The sequence below is a fragment of the Aspergillus karnatakaensis genome (assembly GCF_047715665.1).
Source record: "Aspergillus karnatakaensis strain CBS 102800 unplaced genomic scaffold BJY04scaffold_97, whole genome shotgun sequence".
In the NCBI taxonomy this organism is placed as follows: Eukaryota; Fungi; Ascomycota; class Eurotiomycetes; order Eurotiales; family Aspergillaceae; genus Aspergillus; species Aspergillus karnatakaensis.
In genome coordinates, this window is record NW_027395809.1 from 84,426 (window position 1) to 106,580 (window position 22,155).

The 22,155-nt window shown below is 49.9% G+C and overlaps 7 protein-coding genes across 7 annotated transcripts; 3 read left to right on the forward strand and 4 right to left on the reverse strand.

Moving 5' to 3' along the window:
• Positions 1 to 416: 416 nt before the first annotated feature.
• acyA (adenylate cyclase acyA) lies at positions 417 to 7,072 on the reverse strand (the record flags this gene model as incomplete). The annotated part of the gene is made up of 4 exons (XM_073718041.1): positions 417 to 674; positions 728 to 5,980; positions 6,028 to 6,754; positions 6,906 to 7,072. The coding sequence occupies 4 exons, from the start codon at positions 7,070 to 7,072 to the stop codon at positions 417 to 419; spliced, it is 6,405 nt and encodes a 2,134-aa protein (XP_073564599.1).
• A 2,245-nt stretch (positions 7,073 to 9,317) lies between these two features.
• BJY04DRAFT_211816 (glycoside hydrolase family 16 protein) lies at positions 9,318 to 10,844 on the forward strand (the record flags this gene model as incomplete). Its single annotated transcript, XM_073714455.1, has 3 exons — positions 9,318 to 9,414; positions 9,463 to 10,017; positions 10,075 to 10,844. The coding sequence occupies 3 exons, from the start codon at positions 9,318 to 9,320 to the stop codon at positions 10,842 to 10,844; spliced, it is 1,422 nt and encodes a 473-aa protein (XP_073564600.1).
• Positions 10,845 to 11,316: 472 nt separating this feature from the next.
• Positions 11,317 to 13,499, reverse strand: BJY04DRAFT_174685 (glycoside hydrolase family 32 protein). Its single transcript, XM_073709300.1, has 2 exons — positions 11,961 to 13,499; positions 11,317 to 11,888 (listed from the first exon to the last, which is right to left on the reverse strand). The coding sequence occupies exons 1-2, from the start codon at positions 13,396 to 13,398 to the stop codon at positions 11,491 to 11,493; spliced, it is 1,836 nt and encodes a 611-aa protein (XP_073564601.1). The 5' UTR covers positions 13,399 to 13,499; the 3' UTR covers positions 11,317 to 11,490.
• A 505-nt stretch (positions 13,500 to 14,004) lies between these two features.
• Positions 14,005 to 15,785, forward strand: BJY04DRAFT_174694 (general substrate transporter). The gene is made up of 2 exons (XM_073709301.1): positions 14,005 to 14,329; positions 14,378 to 15,785. The coding sequence occupies exons 1-2, from the start codon at positions 14,102 to 14,104 to the stop codon at positions 15,737 to 15,739; spliced, it is 1,590 nt and encodes a 529-aa protein (XP_073564602.1). The 5' UTR covers positions 14,005 to 14,101; the 3' UTR covers positions 15,740 to 15,785.
• BJY04DRAFT_174671 (CeGAL family transcription factor) lies at positions 15,785 to 18,270 on the reverse strand. The gene is made up of 5 exons (XM_073709299.1): positions 17,998 to 18,270; positions 17,855 to 17,946; positions 16,830 to 17,804; positions 16,107 to 16,773; positions 15,785 to 16,049 (listed from the first exon to the last, which is right to left on the reverse strand). Exons 1-5 carry the CDS (start codon positions 18,094 to 18,096, stop codon positions 15,831 to 15,833), a joined length of 2,052 nt encoding a protein of 683 aa, XP_073564603.1. The 5' UTR covers positions 18,097 to 18,270; the 3' UTR covers positions 15,785 to 15,830.
• A 556-nt stretch (positions 18,271 to 18,826) lies between these two features.
• BJY04DRAFT_174817 (uncharacterized protein) lies at positions 18,827 to 19,304 on the forward strand. Its single transcript, XM_073709302.1, has 2 exons — positions 18,827 to 19,049; positions 19,100 to 19,304. Exons 1-2 carry the CDS (start codon positions 18,993 to 18,995, stop codon positions 19,256 to 19,258), a joined length of 216 nt encoding a protein of 71 aa, XP_073564604.1. The 5' UTR covers positions 18,827 to 18,992; the 3' UTR covers positions 19,259 to 19,304.
• Positions 19,305 to 19,802: 498 nt separating this feature from the next.
• On the reverse strand, positions 19,803 to 21,176 carry BJY04DRAFT_233328 (aquaporin-like protein; the record flags this gene model as incomplete). The annotated part of the gene is made up of 4 exons (XM_073719950.1): positions 19,803 to 19,967; positions 20,020 to 20,566; positions 20,630 to 20,916; positions 21,150 to 21,176. The coding sequence occupies 4 exons, from the start codon at positions 21,174 to 21,176 to the stop codon at positions 19,803 to 19,805; spliced, it is 1,026 nt and encodes a 341-aa protein (XP_073564605.1).
• Positions 21,177 to 22,155: the final 979 nt, after the last annotated feature.

A 22,155-nucleotide genomic window follows, 5' to 3' on the forward strand; every position in this document is an offset into this window, starting at 1 on the left:
GGCACGTGATCTGACGTACATCCGCCACCTGCACTCTGAATTATGCACACAATGACGTAAGCTATTTTTTGTACGTGATTCCGAGTCTCCAGGACTGAATATAGTTATCATTACCGTAGTAGATAATCTTAGCTAGTGAAGTATAGTCATATAACCAGGTTATATCAGGTCCGCGTAAGTTCAAATATAGGTCCGTGAAGTCACAAATACCAACAACGTAGAAGCTGATCAAGCGCCTCCTGGGATCTCACCCATGCTTCACTGCCCGTCCGCCCAAACGCCTTAACAGAAGTAAAGCAAGGAAAACCAAAACAGAATTTATACCAAGATCAATGGCAAGAGCCAGCTGGTGACTGTATACACAGAGTTGATTATGTAGTAGAAGTGATGAAAGAGGCTGGGCCTCGAATCGGTATCTAGCCAAGAGATGAAGACGTCGATGCGCTGGAGTTGAACTCCGGGGTGTAATGTAGGTCTGTTGCCGTGGAGCTTGGAGATGTGCCAGTAATGCCAGCATGACTGTCAGCTATTTGCTCCTTGAGGGCTTTATATTCAGCGAGCTGTGTTTGTAGCTGCTGTAGGATGTCTCCAATCGGCACAGCGTGATCGTTGAGCTTATCACCGGACTTGAAGGGTCGCATCATACTTCGCAGCGTAAGGGTACTGATTGCGACCTGTGATAGTTAGTACACTAGTTTTCCAACCAAGCAAAAAGAGCTCAACATACCTCTATACGGGTTACTTGCTGTTCCACCAAACTAACAACAGTCGAGTCTGCCAGTTCGCCGCCATGCCTCTTGATGATGTTGAAAAGGGCGGAATTAGGTTCCGCAAGCCGCGCATCGCCGGGATGCTCCAGGGCTGCACAAAGCCTTTCCAGTCGAAGTGTAACTTCCCACAGTCGCCAAATAAGATCTGTTTGAATCTCAAGCTGGGAGTGTGCACTGATAGTGGTTGGGGTCACATCGTCTCCAACGGACGATTCCTCCAAAGTTATCAGTCGACCTGACAAAGCATGAGGGTAAATCAGGTAGAGCGGTTCAGGATTCTCAAGTCCCTTCAACTTCCGCTCACCTTGGTCTTTGATGACAAAGCCCTGGCTGTTGAGCTGTTGCAGTTCTCGCCGAATATTGTCGCCCAGATCCATGATGTAGCTCTCTTCGGAACCAGTGGACGCAGCACGTTCACTATCAGCAAAGAGTTCTAGGTTGCGTTGCATATCACTCATAAAGTCAGATGAAACGAAGATCTGTCCGCCATCGGCAACGGCTGAGATTCGTGATGCGCGGTTCACCATGGGGCCAAAGTAGTCCATGCGATTGGTAACAGGGTCTTTCTCGCAGACAGGCTCTCCCCAATGCACACCCATACGGACCGACAACCCTCGGAAAATGATGTTATTCTCCATATCGTACTTGACTCGACATTGGGGCTGCTCGAGGATCTCGGTTGGCCATTCAGCCTCGAGAAGTTGGGTTTGGCAGTTGAAACACCAGAGCAAAGCAGCCGTGGTTGTTGAAAAGGCGACCATGAAAGCGTCGCCTTCGGTCTTGACTTCGTATCCTCGGATGATACCCAGTTGGCGGCGAAGAATGTCGTTGTGAATCTGGATGGCTGAGCGCATCGCTTCCGGGCATGTCTCCCAAAGGCCTGTGGACTGTTTAATGTCTGTGAATATGATAGCCAATTCTCCTATTGGAGCATCAACGTATTCAAACCTAGCTAGCCTTGAGTCACCTGGCATATCGTTGGGGCGCTTCTTGGGACGCTTCGGACTAGGGAGGATCTGGTCGTCAGCGGGACTTAGACCATTGATACTCGGGCCTCGAGGCAAACGTCTCTCGCGTTTCTTGATATCTCCAACTCCGAGAATCATGACCATGAGCTTATTACTAGCGCCGAATGACAGTGCCAAGTCCCTGATTTTCTGGGCGGCAACCATTAGGTCTCTTCGCTCAGCTCTCGTAACGTCAACAACTAGATCTGGAGTGACGTAGTCCCAAAGTTCCTTGGACGCCAGGATTACCATTTCATCCTGTTCGGTCAAGCTGACATGCATAGTGTGTGGTGCCGCAATCACTGCAGGCATTAGGTGAAAGTATCCGAAAGACCGGGATACAGGAAGATAGTCGTTGAGTCTTCCATTGCGGGAGACATATCCTCCTGCGGCACGAATTCTGGCCCTTTCTTCAGGCTCGGCTGGATCGTGGTTCTTAGTCAAGTGTCTCATAGTACCATCCGATTTGACAAGCATCGCCTGAACGTCACCAATATTAGCCGCGTAAAGATCCATGTTGTTCAGGTAAAGGACTGTCGCAACGCCACCAGACTGAAGGTCCTCTTTATTCAATCGAACTCTCTTTTGGTCGGGTGAATCGTCCTGGTACTGCCGCACATCTTGGTCAATGGATTTGTAACAAGCAAAAGCCATGTTCCTGTTCAGGGTAAGAAAAGTTCGTCTGAATGCATCGAGAGGCGTCTCGTCCTCGTCCAGACGCAGACGCTTGAGCTCAGCGGAAAAGGTATGGAGGAAGTTTTCGTGCAGGAATTTAGCAATTCTAGAACCACCAGTGGACGAAGGCTGCCCGTCGAACATCCCGACAACAGTTTCCACATTATCTGGTCTCAGGCGCGGTACTATCATATCGATAATGGAGAGATGTTCGCTCCTACCAAGGAAGTCGGCCATACCATAGGCTAGCGAGCCAGCCAACGAAGCGGATGTTCTTACTCGACGGTCTTCGTTCTCTTCAGGAATTGTTGATGTGGTCAAAGTCACGTCCATCAGTCCGAGGACTCGAAGGTGCGTAAGTGAGTTGAAATCCGTCAAATCCGTCCCGTTCGGTGGTTGGGATCCTAGAGACGAGATGTTTGGCTTGATCTCCAGCCTTTTGTTTCCAGAGAAATTGAGATACTTCAGGTTTCGATTCCAATTCCAATTCCAATCGTAAGGCCAGTTGGATACATTATATTTCAAATAGTTGCTTCCAACGTCAAGGATAGCAAGCTTGCTCACTTTGCATAGCTCTGCTGGAAGAACTTGGAATCGGTTTCCATTGAGGTTGAGGATCTTCAGGCTGCTTGTTTCTTCGAGATCGTCGGAGGGAAGCGAAGTTAGTTCATTACCAGACAGGTAGAGCTCCACAAGCAAAGGCCAACGCTTCAGAAGCCCAGAGGGTATCTCGGTCAACACATTGTAGGAAAGATTCACCACCCGTAGCTCAGGAATAAAAGATAGCTCGCGGAAGATGTCATCCTCAAGGCGATTATCCGCCAGGTACAGGTTCCGCAACGAGCCACCAAACGTCGTGGCAATATGCTGAGAGAAATTTGAGTCTTTGCGGGACGAAGGACTTCCTTCGGTGAATTTGGAAGCTGTTGAGACCTTTCTCCCTTGACTAGCCGAGGATGCAACTGAGGGCTTGCGATAACTTCCACCGTTCGGAGAACTACCACTATTCAGCACACCCCCAGATGTTTGACTAGGACGGCGAGTATCCTGTTCTTCTAGAGGCCCAAGGTCGTCAAAGCTTGGCGTGGCAGAGCCACCTGGGGTTGCAGCAGGCGTAGCGGTAGCGATAGCCTCGCCAGGAAGTTGAGGGAGTGGGCCACCGTGCTTCGGGAAAACTTCCAGCACGTTTGAGGACACATTGAGAGTCTCTAGCTTCAAACAGTACCAGATCTCTTGAGGCAATCGCCGCAGGTTGCACTCTCTCAAGTTTAAGTACTTAAGCTCCGCTAGGCATCCGATACTTGAAGGAAGTGCCGAAAGAGGATTTTTCGCCATGCTGAAATAGTCGAGTCGGCGCAGTTTACCAATATGAGGTGACATAGACACGAAGTGGTTTTTGTCCAAAATCAACTTCGTGAGGTTGGGCACGGCCTCGAAAAGGGTATCTCGAAGTTGAACAAGCTTTGCTGAAGCTATATTGAGCGACGTCAACGTCGGTATGGGCGCATCAATGTCGAACTGCGTCATAGGACAATGATCTAGCACCAAAGTCCGCAGCTTGGGGAATGACCCTTTGAATTTGGAAACCGAGTTATGGCCCAGTAAAAGCTGTTCTAGGCGCGGAAGGAGACATAGATTGTCGATGTTGGCAATGTCGTTGAACCGTGCATCCATTTCCTTCAGGTTGACCAGGCCTTTAATCGAGTCATCAAAAGGACCCTTGAACGCATTGTTCGTCATCCAGATTCGCTCGAGGCTTGTCAAATTGCCAATGTTGGGTAGCTCCGAGATGCTGTTGAAACTGATGTCGAGATCCAGTAAACTTTTCAGGTTGCAGAGAAATTGAGGAAACACCTGGAAGTTGTTCGAAGATATGTTTAGACTTCTCAAAGACTGGAAGTTACCGAAGTAGTCCGGCAGCTCTGTTAATCTGTTGTTGGCCAGCTTAATACTGACGAGCCCTTGCAGCCTGTCAAGATTTGCATGATCGAGCTGATCTAGGAGATTGTTTGATACGTCCAGGTATGTCAATCGGCTTGCAAGACTAAAACTGGGCGGCAATCGCAAAGCCTCGCTCCCTATGAACTTGATCTCGCGCAGATTGATGCATCCTTGAATGAAATCCTTTGGCACATCCAGCGCTAGATTTCTGGAGAGGTTGAGTGAGATAATTTCTGGAGCTTTCTTGTATAGAGCGATTGGAATGGTCACAAGACTGCGTCTCGAGAGATCGACATGACTGAACTTCTGGTTCCTGCTGAACCCCGGTTCCCCTTCGAGGCTGCTGTACCCACTTAGTTTTGTTGGTAGAAAGGTAAACCGGAGAATGTAACTATGATCCTCTCGCCCAAGCTCTTCAATCCTGTCCTTCTGAGTGTACCCGATCTGTTCGAGCAATCGTTTCTGCATGAGAATCGGCCGTTCGTTAGGGTCTAGCTGGCGGGACACATCGTTCTTCCGCACAACAATCTCGTAGTTGTTGAGATGATCAGTCAAGAAAGACTTCTTGCCTAAGGACAAGAGCACATCGGCAACTGTAGCTTGCAGGCCATTTGAAAGCGTGGCGAACGTTCCATCTATACGGAATACCCGTATGAAATAGGGTATACCGTCAGGTTCGGATATGGTATGTGCGGAATCGTGGGACCTTTTAGGGAGTTTGGCGGTAACCTCATCTTTTTGTCGTTTTACATGCCAGCTCTCCGGGGCATCCCAATTACCAACAGCCAACTGGTCGGCCGCTCTCTTCTCATCAGACCGCATCGAATTTCCGTCAAGGGATTTATCAACCCCACCGGGAGACGGTGCCTGAACAATTCCTTCCATGTGCGAAAGATCCGTATCTAGAGCCCATACCCCAGAGGCTTCCGGAGGTTTTACTTCCTTTCCGGCAGGAGTTTCATGCCCGGCAACACGACGACCTCGAAGTTTGCCGGTCGCAAGAGCCAAACCTTTGCCATCTCTTCGTCGATCAAGTTCCTGGGGATCAGCGAACTTAGAAGGTACGCCACCCTCCAGGCTCCCTTGCCGTCCTCGCCGGCCAGGAGACGCTTCCCGTCGTGAGAATTTACCCCTGGTTGGATCTGGAGGCCCTTTCGAGCCTGGGAAATGCTTCAGATTAGGGCGGCGGAGTTTCCCCAGGAATGACCGCTTAGATGAAGCAGCTCCAGGGGAGCCTTGGCCTGGTTCCTTGGTATAGACGCTCTGAATACTTGGTGAGGGGCTCGTCGATCGCCCGGCAAGGTTGGTCGACGAGTTTGTTGTAGTCCGATGACCTAAACTTCCTTCCCTGAATGGACGCAGACCAAGAGAGAAGTCATCGCGGCCGGTTGCGGGGCGATCCGGATATCCAGCAAGATCGCCAGCAGCAGTGGGCTTTTCTTCTTTGCTTCGTGAATGTCTGTGCCCGCTAAAGCGTCTGCGAGACCGTTCTCTAGGTGTATTAGATACACCCTGCGAGCCAAACCGTTGACGGTCCGGGCCTGTTGGGGCTTCACGGACCGGGGCATCCCCTGAATTTGAGATGTCCTGGCATACGTTAGTCATAACCAGAGCTGCATCATCCTGTTACTTACATTGAAGCTCTGATACACCCATGGCGTTATTTCGCTTGAAGGAAGTGGGGTTCGAGGTCTGCCATGTTGCTGACTCTCGTCCTGCGATAAATCTGATGCATGCTTAGAGCCTTCCGAGTCAGCCCTTTCCCGAGCTTTGAAATGATCGATTGATGAAGGCTTGGCCCCGGAGTTCGGATAGCCTTCATGGTCATTCCTAGAATCACCGGTTGCATAGTCTTCACCAAAGAAGCCTTGTAATTTTTTCCGAAAACGCCCGCCTCCGCTTGATTTGGATCCTTGACTACTAACGGTTATAGCGCTCGCAACAGAGGGCCGCCGATCATCGCCGTTATAATCGAAGTCTGGGGGCTCACTAGCATATGTACGTCCAGTGCCGGGCCGAAACGTAGCGGTAGCTGGTGATGCTTCGTGCTCCGAATAGTCATGGAAAAAGGTACCGTGGGCATCAGCAGAGCCCACTCTTGGAGAGTATGAGAGAGACCCGTTCGGGTCGTGTTGAAAGTAATCCACGTAGTTGGTGTTTAGTTGTGGACTTGGCCGGTTCGTCGGTGGCGGGCCAGGGTCGTCATTTCCAAGAACAGCCAGAGCTTTTCGGTGACTACCAAAGCCTGGAAACTTGCGTTGGTCTGTCGGCGAAACATCCGGGGAGCCCCAAGAGAACATTGAGGTGTATAAATCGTTCGGGGCTCCTAGCGAAGGAGGTCTGGGGTTCTGCGGTTCAAAACTGAACGAAGTTAGTCACGGAGATGAGAAGATGCGGGGGAACAGCTAGAGCACTCAAGCTCGCTAAGGGAAGCATATCTAGAGTGTCTTTCAGAGAAAACCAGGCGAGATTCCGCATATGCAATAAAAGGGGCCGGTTAAGACAGTCTCACCTATCATTGTCATCATCCTTCGAATGCGGGGAGATACTCCGGCCACCCGGCGCAAGGCGGTTGTAGCGACGGCCATCCTTAATAGTTTCTTGTGATAAACCGCTATTCTTCCCAGAGCTTTCCGAGCTATGCCGTTCTTCCAGCTGGTCTCCGCCCGGAAATGCCATCGTTGGATGAAGTTCGATCGCCTCGCGGCTTGAGCCGGCGACTTTGGCGGTCATTCACGGGAAAGGCCAGGGAATCAAGGTCTACCACCATCAACACCTTGATTCGATTTGAGGCCCTCCAGGTGACAGATAAGAGAACAAGCTCAACTCAGCACCCAGCGTGGTTTATTTTTGGCGTGTTCGCCGGGCGTCCACGGGAGACTGAGTACGTCAGAACGCGAGAGAGCGAACACGATGGAAATAGGCCGTGGGCAAGATCGCTGGCGTTGTGCGGGACGAATTAGGCAAGAATTGAGATGTAATAAATGAAGTATAGATGCAGACACGGTATGTCGATATATCGCAACGGCGCGGTGATTCAAGATATCGTCGGGCGCGGCACTGGTTCATGTCCTGGAGGGAGAGCGGGAGCAATCAAGAAACGCCATCGCACGTTTCGGGGCGAGACCCCATGGGCGCATGACATATAATCACGTAAAGATGGAGAGAAGAGGGACTAGCCCGAGAAAGAGGCGAGATGTGGGGAGGATGAGGAGTAAGATCGGGAAGAAGTGAGCTGCAGAATCACAATCGGATAGTGAGCAGCAGCAGTGCATTGAGGAGTTGGAGTTGAGGCTCTGACTCCCGGTCGCGCTATCCCTGATCTGGCAGCTACAAGCTCTCTCCGCTTCTTATTCCATCTGCTGTCGCAATTCATGCAGAGCATATCATCTGGTTGGACTCAGAATCTTCTCTATAAGTATACCTATCCGAGACTACTCTGGCTGACTGGATGAAATACATTGAGAGACTGTCTTGTCGCGGTGGTTGAAAGTTGTTCGATGACATAACTCATTCTTGGGACGGGCGAAAGTGGTCTGTGTCCCCGTCTGTGCTCTGAAGCCACCACTACTTGCTCAGTTGGTCTGTTCAATTTTTAAAGAACATGTATAGCTTTTGAGGCATAACAAATACTCTTGACATAGATATGTCCTTCCTAGCAACCTGATTCATGTATGGTATCTGGTGAGTTTTGGCCATACAGAGCAAACCATTTCACTCTAGCGAGAGATAGGCCAGTCTATGTACAAGAAGTGACTTGAGGTCTAGTTAATGTTACGGAATACTACTTGCGCTTCATTCATGTTTGCCAGCTCACGCAGAGGTAGTGGTAGACTGGATCTGAGATGGTCATGGTCTGCAGTTCGAACGCGAAGCATTTTCGTGTAGCATACAAAGACTGACTCGCTCGAAATATATATACTAGCTGGCTCTCGTAGATATGTGATATACCTAGCGATCAAATAGGTTATCTAGAATCTGTAGAAACAAATCATAGGAGTATAAAAGTTTCTTCATTTGTCTACCCCAAAAAAAAAACAGATATTGTCTAGCTCAAATTGACAGCTATATACTTCGTGTGTAGAGCCCGGAGTGATTAACAATAACCAGTACGAAGTATCAGCTTAAATTCTAAGCACCCCTAGCGTCCATATTCTATTTACCCCAGATTCCAATTATCATATATGTCAATGGGAGAGGTGTGAAATTGCATTGGCTTGGTAGGGGTAGATGTAGGTGGCTGGGAGGAAGGTCATCCGGACTTTATTAACAGCGCTGAGCAGAAGGTCAACGCAATGTATCTAGGCTACGGAGTACTCTGTCACTCCGTGGAAAAGAGATTCGACCTGTGACTGAATACCCACGTGGCATCGACACGCAGCCGAAGAATGCAGGATGAAACAACACTACGTCAAATTATATTATTGAACAGTTCAAGATGATGGCTCACAACAGGTGAGGCGGCGTAGAGAGCTGCAGCCAATCAGCAGCCGGGAGCCTACTACCAGCCACCGACATGTGAGAAGTGTGGAGAAGCCCAAGAGCCGCCCGATCGCAAGTCAACACCGCTCTTGCTGGGCAGCTAGGCAGCTGTGAGCTCATTATTCAGAGTCTGGTGGCTGGACGAATCTACTTTTCTCTGACGACTCCGTTCCGTACATCAGCCCCATCAAAGAAAGGCTTTGCCGGTTTTAAATAGCATGCACCGATGTTTCTCGCCCGAAATGGAGGCCGCACCTTCCTCGACCGTGAACGGAGGCCGACGCTGCTGCATCCAGCTTCTTGAATAAGCTACAACACATCCTGCTCTTCAGGAAGCCGACTCCCTACCCTCTTACGACGCAGCTTTCTCTTCTTATCCTTGTATTCGAAATCGTCCCTACTCTGCTGCTGTCGAATCTCATACACTCGATTTTCTGTCACCATGAGACTCCGAACCAATGGTTTGGCCATAGGTCTTCTCTCGTACCTATCCCTGGCTGCTGCCCAAACATATACCGATTGCAACCCCTTAAAACAGAGTATGCCCCTCGCTATTTTTACCCACGAGCTATACTAATCTATCTCAGCGTGTCCTGCAGACCCAGCACTCGGACGCTCGGCGGATTACGACTTCACACAAGGCGGCTCCGATGACTTCACCGAGGTCATGTCGCCGACCTACGGCAGTGATGGTGCTGAATTTACCGTGTCTAAACAGGGCCAGTCTCCCTTGATACAGTCCAACTGGTATATCATGTTCGGGCACGTTGAGTTTGTCATCAAAGCCGCGCCGGGAACGGGGATCGTGAGCAGTGCGGTTTTGCAGTCGGACAACCTGGATGAAATTGACTGGGAGTGGCTTGGAGGCAACAATGACGAAGTTCAGACAAATTACTTCGGCAAGGGTAATACAGAAACCTACAATCGCGCAGCTTCCCACGAGAATTCACGGAACCAGAACGACTTTCATACTTACACCATCGATTGGACTAGCTCGCACATTGTCTGGCAAATAGACGGGACAACTGTTCGCGTACTCACACCTGATACCGCGGAGACGGACCAGTACCCACAGTCACCCATGATGGTCAAGGTGGGAGTTTGGGCTGGTGGCGATCCTAGCAACGATGAGGGCACCATTCGTAAGTTCTTTTTGAAATGCCGCTTCTACCCAGCGTACTTCTTACTAACTCTAGTAGAATGGGCGGGTGGAGAGACTGACTTTTCCGCTGGCCCCTTCACGATGTATCTCAAGTCTCTCTCGGTGACCGACTATTCGACCGGCACTTCGTATAGTTACGGCGACAAAAGTGGAACATGGCAGTCAATAGTATCAGAAGGCGGCGAGGTCAACGGAAACAGTGCTTCCCAGTCTGTCACTGCGATTGACTCAGTGCCCTCGATCACCGCCACAGCGGATAGCGGTCCAATTCCGTTTGAAGGAACGCACCGCGAAACGACGAGCCATACAACGCCTAACATATATCCCTGGGTCCCAAGGCCAAGCAGCGATGAACCAGATGATCCGGCTCCATCTCTACCCGATGGTTGGAACTTTGCTGGCACCGGAAAAACCCAGCCACCCAGTCGATCCTCTATGAGTGAGCACTGCCCACAACCCCGTTTCATATCCTTGTCGAAATTCATGCTAAAGCGATGCCTTCCTCCTACCCAGTCTACACTCCCGTCTACGTCTGCCTCGCATCACTCCTGGTCGGGTTTCTCCTCCCCCTCCGGCCTTGAGAGTACGGTTGACACCCAGCAATCCGTAATTCTTGAGGCGGAGTCGGTCGACGGGCCTGCTGCAGTGACAGAGGACATCGACAACGTCGCCCACGTTCCAGAACAGGGTAGCATCGGTGTTTCACACCTTGCGCCCACGACTAGTGCTGCAAACGTCGTGTTTGATGCCTCGGTAGTGCAAGCTGTTTTGTGTGCGCTTCTGAGCGGCGTGCTGGTATATCTCTGAGCCCGTTCGCTCTACGAGGCGTCAAGATCTCGAGCACGGCACGAAACCGCTGCATGTTCATGACTACCCCATGAGATACGTGAGACGAAGATTTACGAAGAGATGACTTTTGTTACGGCGCTGGATTGTCGTAGATCGACTAATTTCCTTCCTGTCTCGCTGCCAGCCAGTGCCGGCGGTTAAAGCTGACTGGGCCAACATTGCCGGCGATCAAAAGCGACCCTGAACAATGTACAGGCACCCACTTCTACTTCTTGTAACACCACCAGCACCTGTCTGCTACATTTATCTATAAATTTCTATCTAGTCTGTTTTGCCGCTTGTCCGAGGCTGCTCGATGGAGCGGACTAAGTTGAAGGTCCGTGTTCTGTTGTGGTGCCGATCAACAAGCTTCTTGGACGTGCATTCAGGAAAAAAAAACCTCTATCAGTATGACTATGTTATTTGATACCCAATCCATCATCATTACTTGATAGTATTTTGTCCTTCGTTGCAACAAACAGATCGTAGATGAACCCAGTCTATATCTGATGAACAGATGATTATCGGATATCAATTGGCTCGTGTATGCTCAAGACATTACAGTGTGGATTTGTCTAAGTAGAAACCTAGTCCAAACGATTATGCTGTGCCCACATAGGGTTTTCTATATCTGTATCTGACTCAATCCATCCCAAACGCTCGCATAGAGAAGTCTAGCCGGCTCTTCCCCGCCATTTCTCTCTATAAGCTCAGCGAAAAACTCCATCCCGACACATGTAGGAGAGCCTTCTGTGCTGGATTGGTATATCCGAGTCGTGATTGCGGTCCGTTCATTAACGAAGATCTCGAGCACGCTTCTGTCGAAGATAGCGTGGATGTGGAGGGGCTCTTCTTCTTCTGTCTCTGTTTCGGAGTCCTTGTCCTCAAGGTTGGTGTACGTGAATAATGTATGCGGGGTGATTTCGGGATCGTGGTTGATTCTAGTGTTGGGAAGGGCTGGACGGTTGACTTGGAAGGTCTCGCTCAGGGGGTTCCAGAAGAGGGTTGTTTTGGAGGAGTGGTCTATCTTCAATGTCAGTATACATGCTCATATGTTGGTCTAGGGGATGAACAGGCAATGGGATTGTAACGTACCTGAATCGTGGAAGATGACTAGGCCGACCTGGCCGCAATTTCTGCCGACAGCAATTTCAGCGTCAATTTCCCATCTTGTCGTGCTGAGAGGAATATGTCTCTGTGAGGTGGTCGCCTCAGATGAATCTCCGGAAGCACCTAGCGGCAAGTTGCTGCGTGTGATATGCGTTGCCCCCTTTCGTAGCCTTTCAACCCGTGAATCTAGCTTGATTCCAAGCGTGTGAACAGTGTACCTGCCAGTGTCGTCGGATACAGCTTCAATCGAGGTTATCTCTCTCAACGAGGCTGTCGATCGAGCGCGCTTCACTCCGTGAAGAGTCTGCAAATTGAGCACTCGCGGCAGAGAAATCAGTCCACTCCACCCTTGCTTTTTCCGTACATCATCCGGGAGATCTTCCTCTGTAATCCAACCAAAGACGATCTGTTGTTGGCTTATAGGATCCCAGAAAGAGTTTGCAGCATAGAAGAGGCCGCTATCGAAGACTCCGCTGAAAGAGTACTCCGTTAGAGCCTTTGAGGAGGGATCTCGGTTCCCCTTGGCGCACATCCAGAGTTGAGATCTCTGAATTCGACGGTCTCGAGCATTTGGTTGCTTTTCCTTTTTGGTGGAAGGAATACATCCCTCAACGCCCATGATGAGGAAATCCCGCGAAGTGCCTTCGGTATCTGTTAAAGTGGCGAGATTTGCAACCTCCCAGTTCACTCCAAGATCTCCGGACCACCGAGACGGTGTGCAGTTGAGTCCGACATCAGAGAGAATGTCAATGTATTTCCACTCTGCTAGAGCCTTGCGATCAATGGCGTATACAAAGACCGTGGGGGTCTGATCTCTCAAACCGCCTGAGATCAAGCCGTATAGGACATCTTCTCCTATTTTCTCCGAGGCTCTACGGACATTATCCGGCGCAAATGGCCAAGAGAACACATATGGATCTCTCCAGGCATAGACCTGCAGACCACTGGGCGGACCAGGAAGAATGGGGTTGTTCTCATATCTTGCCCAGGTGCGTCCTGCATCGCGAGAGAGCGCGATACTCAGTGTCTCGCATCCAGTAGAATAAGGGAGAGTGTAGTGGATCGGGAGCTTATTGACGGACGTATAGAAGTATATTAACGTACCATCTTGCTGGCTTTGAAGAGTGGTTGGCTGAAAACAGCCTGTGAATATGCCTTTGTTGTCATAAGGCGCAAAAGGAACGAGGCATGGTTCGGGGTCTGTCTCCCATGAGACTAGGTCGGTTGATGTTGCGCGCCCCCAGCATATGTCACCCCAGTCGTTATCCTTGGGATTCCATTGATAGGCAATATGGTATCTACCTGTAGAAGGGTCGTAGCCAGGGCCACAGGGGTCGTTTAGCCAGTTACTAGGCGCGAGAAGGTGGAATTGCGGCCTCCATCTCCTGAATGAACATGCACTGGACGTGTCCTCTGCTGACATGATGACAGCTTTGTGGCATGTACAGTCGCGTGCAGCTCGTTCGAGGATTAGTTTGTAATTAGAAAGTGAAGCTGCAATAAGTTGTCACCTGATACCATTCTGGGGGCATACCGGAGAAACTCTGGAGAAACCCTGGAGAAAGCCACGAGGATGCCTGGAGTGGCAAACCAGCCCCAAGCCCACCACAATAGGAAAGGGCCACTTATGTCTTCAAGATCGCTCCGGGAAGGAACAGCCGGGCTTTTGCTGACAGCTCTTTCATCCAATTCTCAGGTGAGGAAGGAGCGATTTTAATACCTCTTCGGGGGAAGGAATGACGGGCGTCATGTCGGTAGCACATTCCTCGCAAAACCAGAACTAGAGAGCAGGTACAATCGCAGATACGGAAAGTGCGATGGGCTACTGTATAGAGCATATGGAACACCCGCCCAGGTCCTTCAAGGGCTCGGGCAAAAGCCATTGATGGTAATGTTGAGCATCTGGGCCGGAGGAATATCGGAGAAACCATACCCCCTTAGGGCTTGGGTCCACGAATTTTGCGGAGATACTGTCAACGACGGTGGATTCTACATGACTCTTTACCCCGGTAAAACAACCCCGGAAGAAACAGGAATCATCGATCGTGTGATATAAAAGGAGAGTCTCTCGCAGGATGGCTTGGTTTTGGGTTGAGTTGCAACTCGGCTGAGCAAGAAAATTCAGGATGTCTTCCAAAATTGAGAACGAGATGGTTGAAAAGCCTGCGCAGACCTGGCATGTTGATGGCGTCGAAGCCTCAGCTCAGCCCGAGATAGAGTCCAACGCCCCAGCATCAGATGCAGACGCCGTCAACGCGCTGTTGATCCTCGCTTGTATCGCCTTCGGGTCTGCTTCTTTTGTCTTTGGATTCGACGACAAGATCATCTCGCCTCTGGCCGCCTTGAGCGAGTTTGTAAGACACCTATCTTCTCCATGCTTGCGCTTGTATTAACACTCACAGGTTCAAGACTTTCAAGGCCCCAACCCGGTCGACGGCACCCTAGTCCTGACAGCACGAAATCAGAACCTGATCTTCTCCGTCCCCCTTGTCGGCTCAATCGTCGGTGGAATCGCAGCATCGCCTCTAAACAACTTCTGGGGCAGGAAATGGCCGCTTATAGGTGCATATGTTTTCTCCATTGGCGGTGGTTTCTTACAACTGTTTGCCAAAAACATCGCCGAGTTCGTCATTGGCCGGTTTCTCAACGCTATCGCCATCGGTGTCGCCAACGCAACAGCTCCGTTGTACCTGTCTGAGGTAGTACCGCCGTCTATGCGAGGGCGGAGTGTCACATCGATCAATATTCTTTCGCTTCTCGCTGGCGTCATTTCGACTGTCATCGTCAATGAGACTAAGGATATTGACGGGAAACTTCAATATATGATCCCGCTTGCAATCCAGTGTGCTCTCCCGGCCGTCATCCTTGTCGCCACTATTGCCCTCCCCGAGAGCCCTCAGTGGCTTGTTTCGAAGGGTCGCATTGAAGAAGCCCACCGCAATCTGCGTAAGCTCCGGAGCTCCAAAATGGACGACGCGAAAGTTGCCGAGGAACTCCGCGTCATAAAGCTCTGTGAAGATAACGAGCGCGCCCTCTCAGCTAATGTTCGCTTCTGGGAGATTTTCAATCGTGAGAACCTTCAGCGCACACTGACTGCAGGATCTTTTTATTCGCTCAACCAGGTTTCTGGTATCATTCTCTCAACCACTTACACGACCGTCTTTCTCACTCAGCTTGGCGTCGGTGACGCATTCACCTTCACCGTCATCGCCTCCTGCTGCACACTAGCCGGGACTCTCGTCGCCCCGCTTGTCATTGACCGCGTCGGCCGTCGTCCCACAGCCTTCGTGGGCATGTCTGTACTCCTGGCCATTGACATAACGGCCGGTGGTCTTGCATTCAACACTAGCGATAAGTCGTATGTCATGGGAATCGCCGCGTTGGGATTCATATTCAATTTCTTCTGGGGTGCAGGCTTTTACTCCCTCTCTGCCTTAATGCCTTCTGAGATCGCGACACCGAAATTACGGAATCACACTATGGCTTACACGATTGCATGTGCCCAGACAAGTGCCGTGATCACGACCTTTGCGGTACCGCAGTTGACCTCTGCAGATGCAGCCAATCTGGGGGCGAAGACATACTTGGTCTTTGCGGGGTGCATGGCTTGTGTTCTTATTTTCGTGTACTTTTATATGCCTGAGACCAAGGGGAGGACGTTTGCAGAGGTTGATGAGATGTATGATGCTAAGATTCCCATGTGGAAATGGCGCGACTATAAGACTGCGACTGTTGCAAGGATTGGGGGTAAATCTGAGGTCTGAGTAGACCAAGGCCATTGCGGAAGGATTTGTGTGTGTATATGTATGTTGAAGTAGGGACCAGATATGGTAATTCAGGTTCCGACTTGGCTCTTCAAGTGTCTTCCTCCCATCCTAGGGCTATAAGATGTGCCTTATACTGCTCTAGGTAAGGGTGATTACCTCCGCGCAAGGTCCGTAGTAGCTTCAAATAGTTGTTGGCGAGAATTTGCATCGGAGACTTCGATACTTGAAGATCACTCTCTGGCGGACCTGTGATTGAACTTTGAACGGTCAGGAGAGCACTAGACGCAATGTTGTATAGCTTCTCAATCTGGCAAAGATTTATCAGTGTCTCAAACGCAGTTGAGAAGATACCAAGTTTACTCACAATTCCAACTCCATGAGCTTCGAGCGAACTGATTCTTAACGACTGGCACAGTCTCAATGCACTTTGCGCATTCTCAAATGCGTACCTCAAGCTCAATTGCTCACGACCTGAACCAGGATGAAGGTGCAGTAGGTTGTGATTAAAACACAGATTCCATAGACGGTCCTGAACCCATTTTTGTGTAACCAGAATATCAGCGCATTGAGTGTCAGAAAGAAAATCTCGTAGTAGTCTTGCTTCGTTCAGCTCCTTCGACCCGCATTGTCTCTCGTGAATACCTCGATCAGGGACAGGCTGTACATCGGAACTCGGTAGATCAAAATGGTCCTGATCATTATTCTTGCCCCTATACCGACTAGCATCGCTCACCCTCGCTAGGTTTCGATATATACTCAGCGCTTTTTCTTCCGTGAGGATGTGGCACCTTCCGTGGTTGGTTGTTACATTGCACCGAGCGTTCCAGCAAATGAGAATATCTTCGTCAATGGCGTCAAATAGCTCCATCAGTAGGGAAAGTCCCATCATTCCGGCCGCGTCTTTCTCTGTATGCACAATAATACCTGATACCACGCGCTGGGCTGCGTTTCGAATTTCATCGGCCGCGCGAATAATGTCCATTGGGCGCCCAGTGAAGCTTATTGGGTGTTGGCGTTGCAGCGCGTAGGCTCTGATTGTTTGACAAGCGTCAGTAGTATACAACAGCGAGTTATCGAGTAGGACTACCTTTCCGTCACGGATAGAACGAGGAATGTCCTTAGCCATTGCCCCTTCTCCTCCGTCGAGCGCTCGGCGTATATCGCTGAATTATTTAGTCCTAATGTCGAGGCTAAATCTATTGCCTCTCGGAGGCGGAGCCTGGCCGCATTGTGCTGATTGCTTCCGAAAAGATATCCAAATAGAAAGAAGCTGGTCAAGACAGCATCTATGGATGGGTGTTCACCAAAGTCGGACGATGTGCGCATTCTTGTGGCTTCGTTGACCAGGATCTTTGCTTGATCTGAGCGTGAAGAGGAAGTTGGTCGCTCGCTAATGTCTATAGGTTGAGTTAAGGAGAAAGCGCATAGAGACAGAATCATTGCGCCAAATTGAGGATTGCGGCGGTGTTCTTGTTGTAAAATTTGAGTGAACAGCAAAGATCTATTCAAAACGGGGAGAGTGGGATGAAGACGGTCAAAATAGACGTCTATCCAGGGGACGAGACTTGTTTCGTGAATGTACGGTGGCCAGAACTCGGGCTGTACGCCAAGCAGATTATCGCGCTGCATGTCGGAATCGATGTTCGGAGGAAGAAATGGTGCTTGGTTGTTGGGTTCAAGGTTAATACTATCATCAATAATGGGCGGTAGTGTCTGTTTGACGAATATATTACTCCCCTCGAAGCCGAACGACGGATAAGCCTGGGAATTGAAAGTGTCCGGAAGCCAATAATTCAAATCAGGTCCGTTCCATGTGGTTGCAGTAGTATTCCCACTGAGAAGACCATCATAGCCATTGCCATTTGATTGATTCACGTTACCAAACTGATTCGGCATAGAAAGTTGGGTAATGTGAGTATCCCCTCTCAAATCAGATGCTTCAGGCGTGTCGAGGCTTGAGAGCTGACATGCAGGCTCAGGAATTGTAGCCACATCAGTATTACTACTAGTTGCATGCAAAACTCGAAATTGGCTCTGCTGCTCCCTTATTTGCTTCACCCTGCTATGTAAGGTTAGCTATCAAGTATCCGCTCTGAGCGATGACCGACTTACTGAGCAGGTGGGCCTCGCTTTTTCTGTGGTTTGAGAAATGTGCACTCGAATCCATTGGAGACACACAATTCACATGGGCGGGATAAACTGCACTGTACTCAGAATTTAGCGGCGAGCTGCAAAGATTGAAGCAATAGAATTACCCTTGTCTTCCGCAGCCTGCACTGGTCACAGGCTCTGGTGGCACATTTTGTGCCGGGTTGGGAGCTGGCTCTGCGACCTCGACGAGACGAAGTCTCCATCTTCACCCCATTAACATGATTGAGGGACGATTCCAAACGCCTTGTTCAGAGCACGTTCTCTTCCAGTCTATAACATCGGTATGAGGTGGAGAGAACCTTGGAATGATGGAAGAGCGGAGTAAATCCGGCAGGTGGAACCCTCAATTGCACGTGACTTGCGCTTCTCCCATGTTGTGGGATCCTTGTGAAGTATTACCTAAAAAAGTACCTAGGTATCTCTTTGTGATGCCTTTAGTTGGTTGTAACAAAATGGCATGCTTTTCCAGTCGATATCTTTCCTCGGACGGAAAGTCCCAGTTCTCCTCTTTTGGAGGTCGTGATGCATCGACCGACACAGTGAGGAACATCCTCAACTTCTGGAATTGTTTATGTTGCAAAGACAGCAATAGAGCATACAGTCGCCTTTACCGTACAGTTCCGTTGATAATTGAAGGCAACCGGAAGGTGCTCCGTCGGTCAGTTTTCTCAAAGGTGAGAGAGGGGGTGATATAACATGCTGATAGTATCAGGCCACAACCCAACAGGTGCTATGCGGCAGCTCGAGAGGAGGAGAATTGCCGATGAGGTAGCTAAATGGCATGATCTCATCACTTGAAGATGTTTCTCATTACTTCCTTGGATTGGGCGGACACAAGGGCGACAACAGCAACCACGCAAGCTACGACAACAACCCAGTCCCCTTATACCTCACGCCCAGCCGTATTATACGTCTCAACTAATTCTCCAAATTCTCTCAACGGGCTTCTGCCCGGGCTGGGTAGTTGCTTTTCCCAAAGCGTTGTCGAGTTTCTCGCCTAGGAGGAAGTCAACATCATAGCTTCTAGTGGCCCATCGCAGTTTATGCTGTACCATGCTCGACCGAGATCCAGACCGGAGACAGACCCAGGAATAGGGCCATGAGGGTCTGGATGCCCGTCTCGGGCATTTATCGAGGGAGTACGCAAAGCGTCGGGGTATTACTCCCCGCACTTGTGAAAGGCATATGCCGTCTAAGATCACACAGTGGACAGTGCCGGAGTCTGGAATGTTTATTTGGCTACGAATTTATTGGAGGGTATTGTCGAGCTCCGACTACCATCACATAGGGAGCGAGGAAGATATCAAAGCGAGCCTTCGAAGACTAGAGACACGACTTGTCGAGAAAGGCCATCAAGAGTGGTGATCTGGTGACAAGGACTCATTGTTCTCGAATAATAGCATTCTGGATGGGAGCTATTCATCTGGAAGGCTCTTGAGGCGGCTGAAGAAGGGCATCTACGGGAGGGAGTGAGGTTGTTTGCGGCGGTGTTGACGGATGAGGTTCCACCTTGATTGTGGGAGTAGCAGAGTAGAGAGGAAGTGACGTGAGTTAGATCTCTCAGATATCATAAAATAACTCGAGCCGATGAAGTATGCCAAACATTCTTTGAAGGATACCACCCAAATAACAGAATAGCTACCACTCTCTTTCTCTATACAAGCATTCTGTACAGCATAGCCCCTCGTATAGCAAGATAGGTAGCATAGGCAGTCTTTAGAAGAAAGAAGGGGATAGGAAGTTTTTCAAACATGATATGCGGAGCCAATAGAAAGAACAATGCCAGAAAGCTAGTCAAAGGCGGGGATCTAGGTAACAATGTTCATCCGCATATTGCGCAAGATCTTGACAAATCCAAACATCAGTCTCCCTCAGAACTGGTAGCTTGTAATCCCAAAGTAACGCAATATTAGGCGCAGCTGTGCGAGTCGTGATGTTTCCGAGGTTCTGGCCGAACGAATCGACGTAACCCTAAATACGGCGTGTTTACCGGACTGTCGGTTCCGACGTAGAGGAACATGTCGTATAACCAGCCGCCAAATGTACATCCAGCGAAGGGTGCTACAATCGGTATCTAGCGGAGACAGTGTCAGAACTTTTTATGAACCTGCTAGTAGGAGACTTACCCAGAAGTAATAATCACCAGCCTTCCACACTTCCGGCCCATATCCAAGCATATATGACACCAATCGCGGCCCAAAATCTCGAGCAAGGTTAATCGCATATCCGGTCTCCCATCCAAAACAAGCACCGATACCAAAGATAGTGAAGAAAAGACCAAGAGGCATCAGTGGCCCGGCCCCCATATTCCCATTGTCACTAAGGGCAAAAATGACGAACATGAGAACCGAGCTGGCTAAAAACTCGGAGAAGAACTGTCCAGTTCGGGTCATGAAGTCGGCAGGATATGTGCAGAATATTCCTCCCGTCGCGGTATCTGAGTATCCTGGGACAGTTCTTACGCCTGACCCTCCCTCGTAGACATCGATAGCAGACTTGTAATTGCCGTAAATAATTGCTGCAGCGCACATGCCTCCGAGGAGCTGAGACACGGCATAGACCGGCCACTTGCGCCATGGGAACTTACGAAAGACACAATTTGCAAAGGTCACAGCGGGATTCAGGTGCGAGCCAGATGCGCCGCTCACGTAGACACCTAACATGACTCCAAGACTGCCATCGAGGAGATTGTCAGATGCAATGGTACCCAGTTAACTCGATGATATATGAACTCACCCCCAACCCCAAGATATAGACTGGTAATCTCCCTTCTGGTTGTGACTCAGGATGACTTGTGCGACGACTCCATTGCCAAATAGGATCAAGATCATGGTGCCGAAGAACTCAGAGAAGGCATCGCGGCAATTTGCCCTAACCTTGCTCCACCATAGAGGCTGAGGCGGCTCTTGAGGTAGGGCTGGGTCTTCGTTGGTTGTTGTAGAGGCGACGCTCACCCCGAGGATGGCGTCGCGCTTGTCGCTTGCATGCAAGGAGATCTGCATATTCTGTGGGATACCGATCCCCTCAACGACGGGCTTTGTAGTAGACATTTAACGAACGAGACGGATGAGTAATAAAAGGCGTATGAGTTGATCTTGTCAAGGCTTCAAGAGGAGATTATAGACCCATATGAGAGTGACTGATAGCGAATGGCGTTTTCGAGAGGAAGAGAGAACTCTGTAAATTATTCCCCGGGCTTCAGAGGAGTGTGCAACGTCCTCTACAAGGGTATGTCATGAAATCACTGGTGTCACACACTTGAGATCATGGTACTGGACGCCATTCTAGAGGAAGGCCTTAGCTGAAGAGGAATATGCAGACAATCCTGGTAAGAAGCGAAGCACTGGCCAGATTCTTTCGGAGGAGAGAGGAAGCAGAAGAGGCAAATGAAGACGAGAGAGGAGGAGGAGGTGCAGAGTGCAAACAGAGTCATGCTCGCGAAGTCACTGACAGCGCCCACACATTATCTGCTCAGTCCTGCTTCAATTCTTCCTGTCTATTTTTGGGATTCCTTTCCCTCGCTTTCCCAGAGCAGGTTTTTTTTTTTTGACTGCAAATGTTCAAGACAGAACACAATGCAGACACATGGGGAAAGACCGTAATCTCCCCCCAGCCCAAGTCAGCTCATGTCGCATTGCATGAATCGCAGGCGTCGAATCGAAGTCAAGTCTTCAGTCAGTGAGACTGTGATCGTGTTACCTGCAGACAAGGTTGTCGTGAGAGTGAGGAAGCGATATAATTCGAGGCAAGCAGTTTCTCAACCCGAGACCCTCCATATTCGCATTAGAACTGGTTGCATCTGGGAGACTAATTTTTCCTGTTCAGGTAACAGTTGCTGTTCCCCCCCGCAGGTACGAGAAGTCGATATGCCTCTATCCGACGCCCACGCTTGTTCATATGTGGCCTGGGGAACAATGCGGCTCGGTGACATCAATCGTTCTGCTGCAGTCTCATCTGAGATGTTCTGGAAGAATTCCAGGTGGAGTATCGTGGTTGTGTTGGGTTGAAGATCATTCGCCCATCTTGGCTGTCAGGTGGAGGCCGCTGCGCAGGCTGTGGAGGTGGGTAACAACGAGGAACAGCTTCTCCCTCATGCACCACGAGAATCACTTGTCTATTATATCTGCAAGAGACATGGGTACCATGTCCTAATGGGGCGCTGCTTTAGAGTCACGTCGGCAATGGCTGAAGATGATTTCGGGTCTTTGTCTTTGTGACGAGAAAAAGGCATTCATTATTATTATTATCACGGTGATCACCCC

Excerpts from the sequence above, each read along its gene's own strand:
- BJY04DRAFT_174685 (XM_073709300.1), bottom strand. The coding sequence starts at position 13,398 with ATGTCAGCAGAGGACACGTCCAGTGCATGTTCATTCAGGAGATGGAGG. Across the intron at positions 11,889-11,960 it reads AGTCATCTTCCACGATTCAG|ACCACTCCTCCAAAACAACC; the intron begins GTACGTTACAAT and ends CATTGAAGATAG.
- BJY04DRAFT_174694 (XM_073709301.1), top strand. The coding sequence starts at position 14,102 with ATGTCTTCCAAAATTGAGAACGAGATGGTTGAAAAGCCTGCGCAGACC. Across the intron at positions 14,330-14,377 it reads TGGCCGCCTTGAGCGAGTTT|GTTCAAGACTTTCAAGGCCC; the intron begins GTAAGACACCTA and ends TAACACTCACAG.
- BJY04DRAFT_174817 (XM_073709302.1), top strand. The coding sequence starts at position 18,993 with ATGAGGGTCTGGATGCCCGTCTCGGGCATTTATCGAGGGAGTACGCAA. Across the intron at positions 19,050-19,099 it reads GGAGTACGCAAAGCGTCGGG|TGGACAGTGCCGGAGTCTGG; the intron begins GTATTACTCCCC and ends AAGATCACACAG.
- BJY04DRAFT_174671 (XM_073709299.1), bottom strand. The coding sequence starts at position 18,096 with ATGGAGACTTCGTCTCGTCGAGGTCGCAGAGCCAGCTCCCAACCCGGC. Across the intron at positions 17,947-17,997 it reads GCAGGCTGCGGAAGACAAGG|TGCAGTTTATCCCGCCCATG; the intron begins GTAATTCTATTG and ends TTCTGAGTACAG. Across the intron at positions 16,774-16,829 it reads GTTCTATCCGTGACGGAAAG|AGCCTACGCGCTGCAACGCC; the intron begins GTAGTCCTACTC and ends TCAAACAATCAG.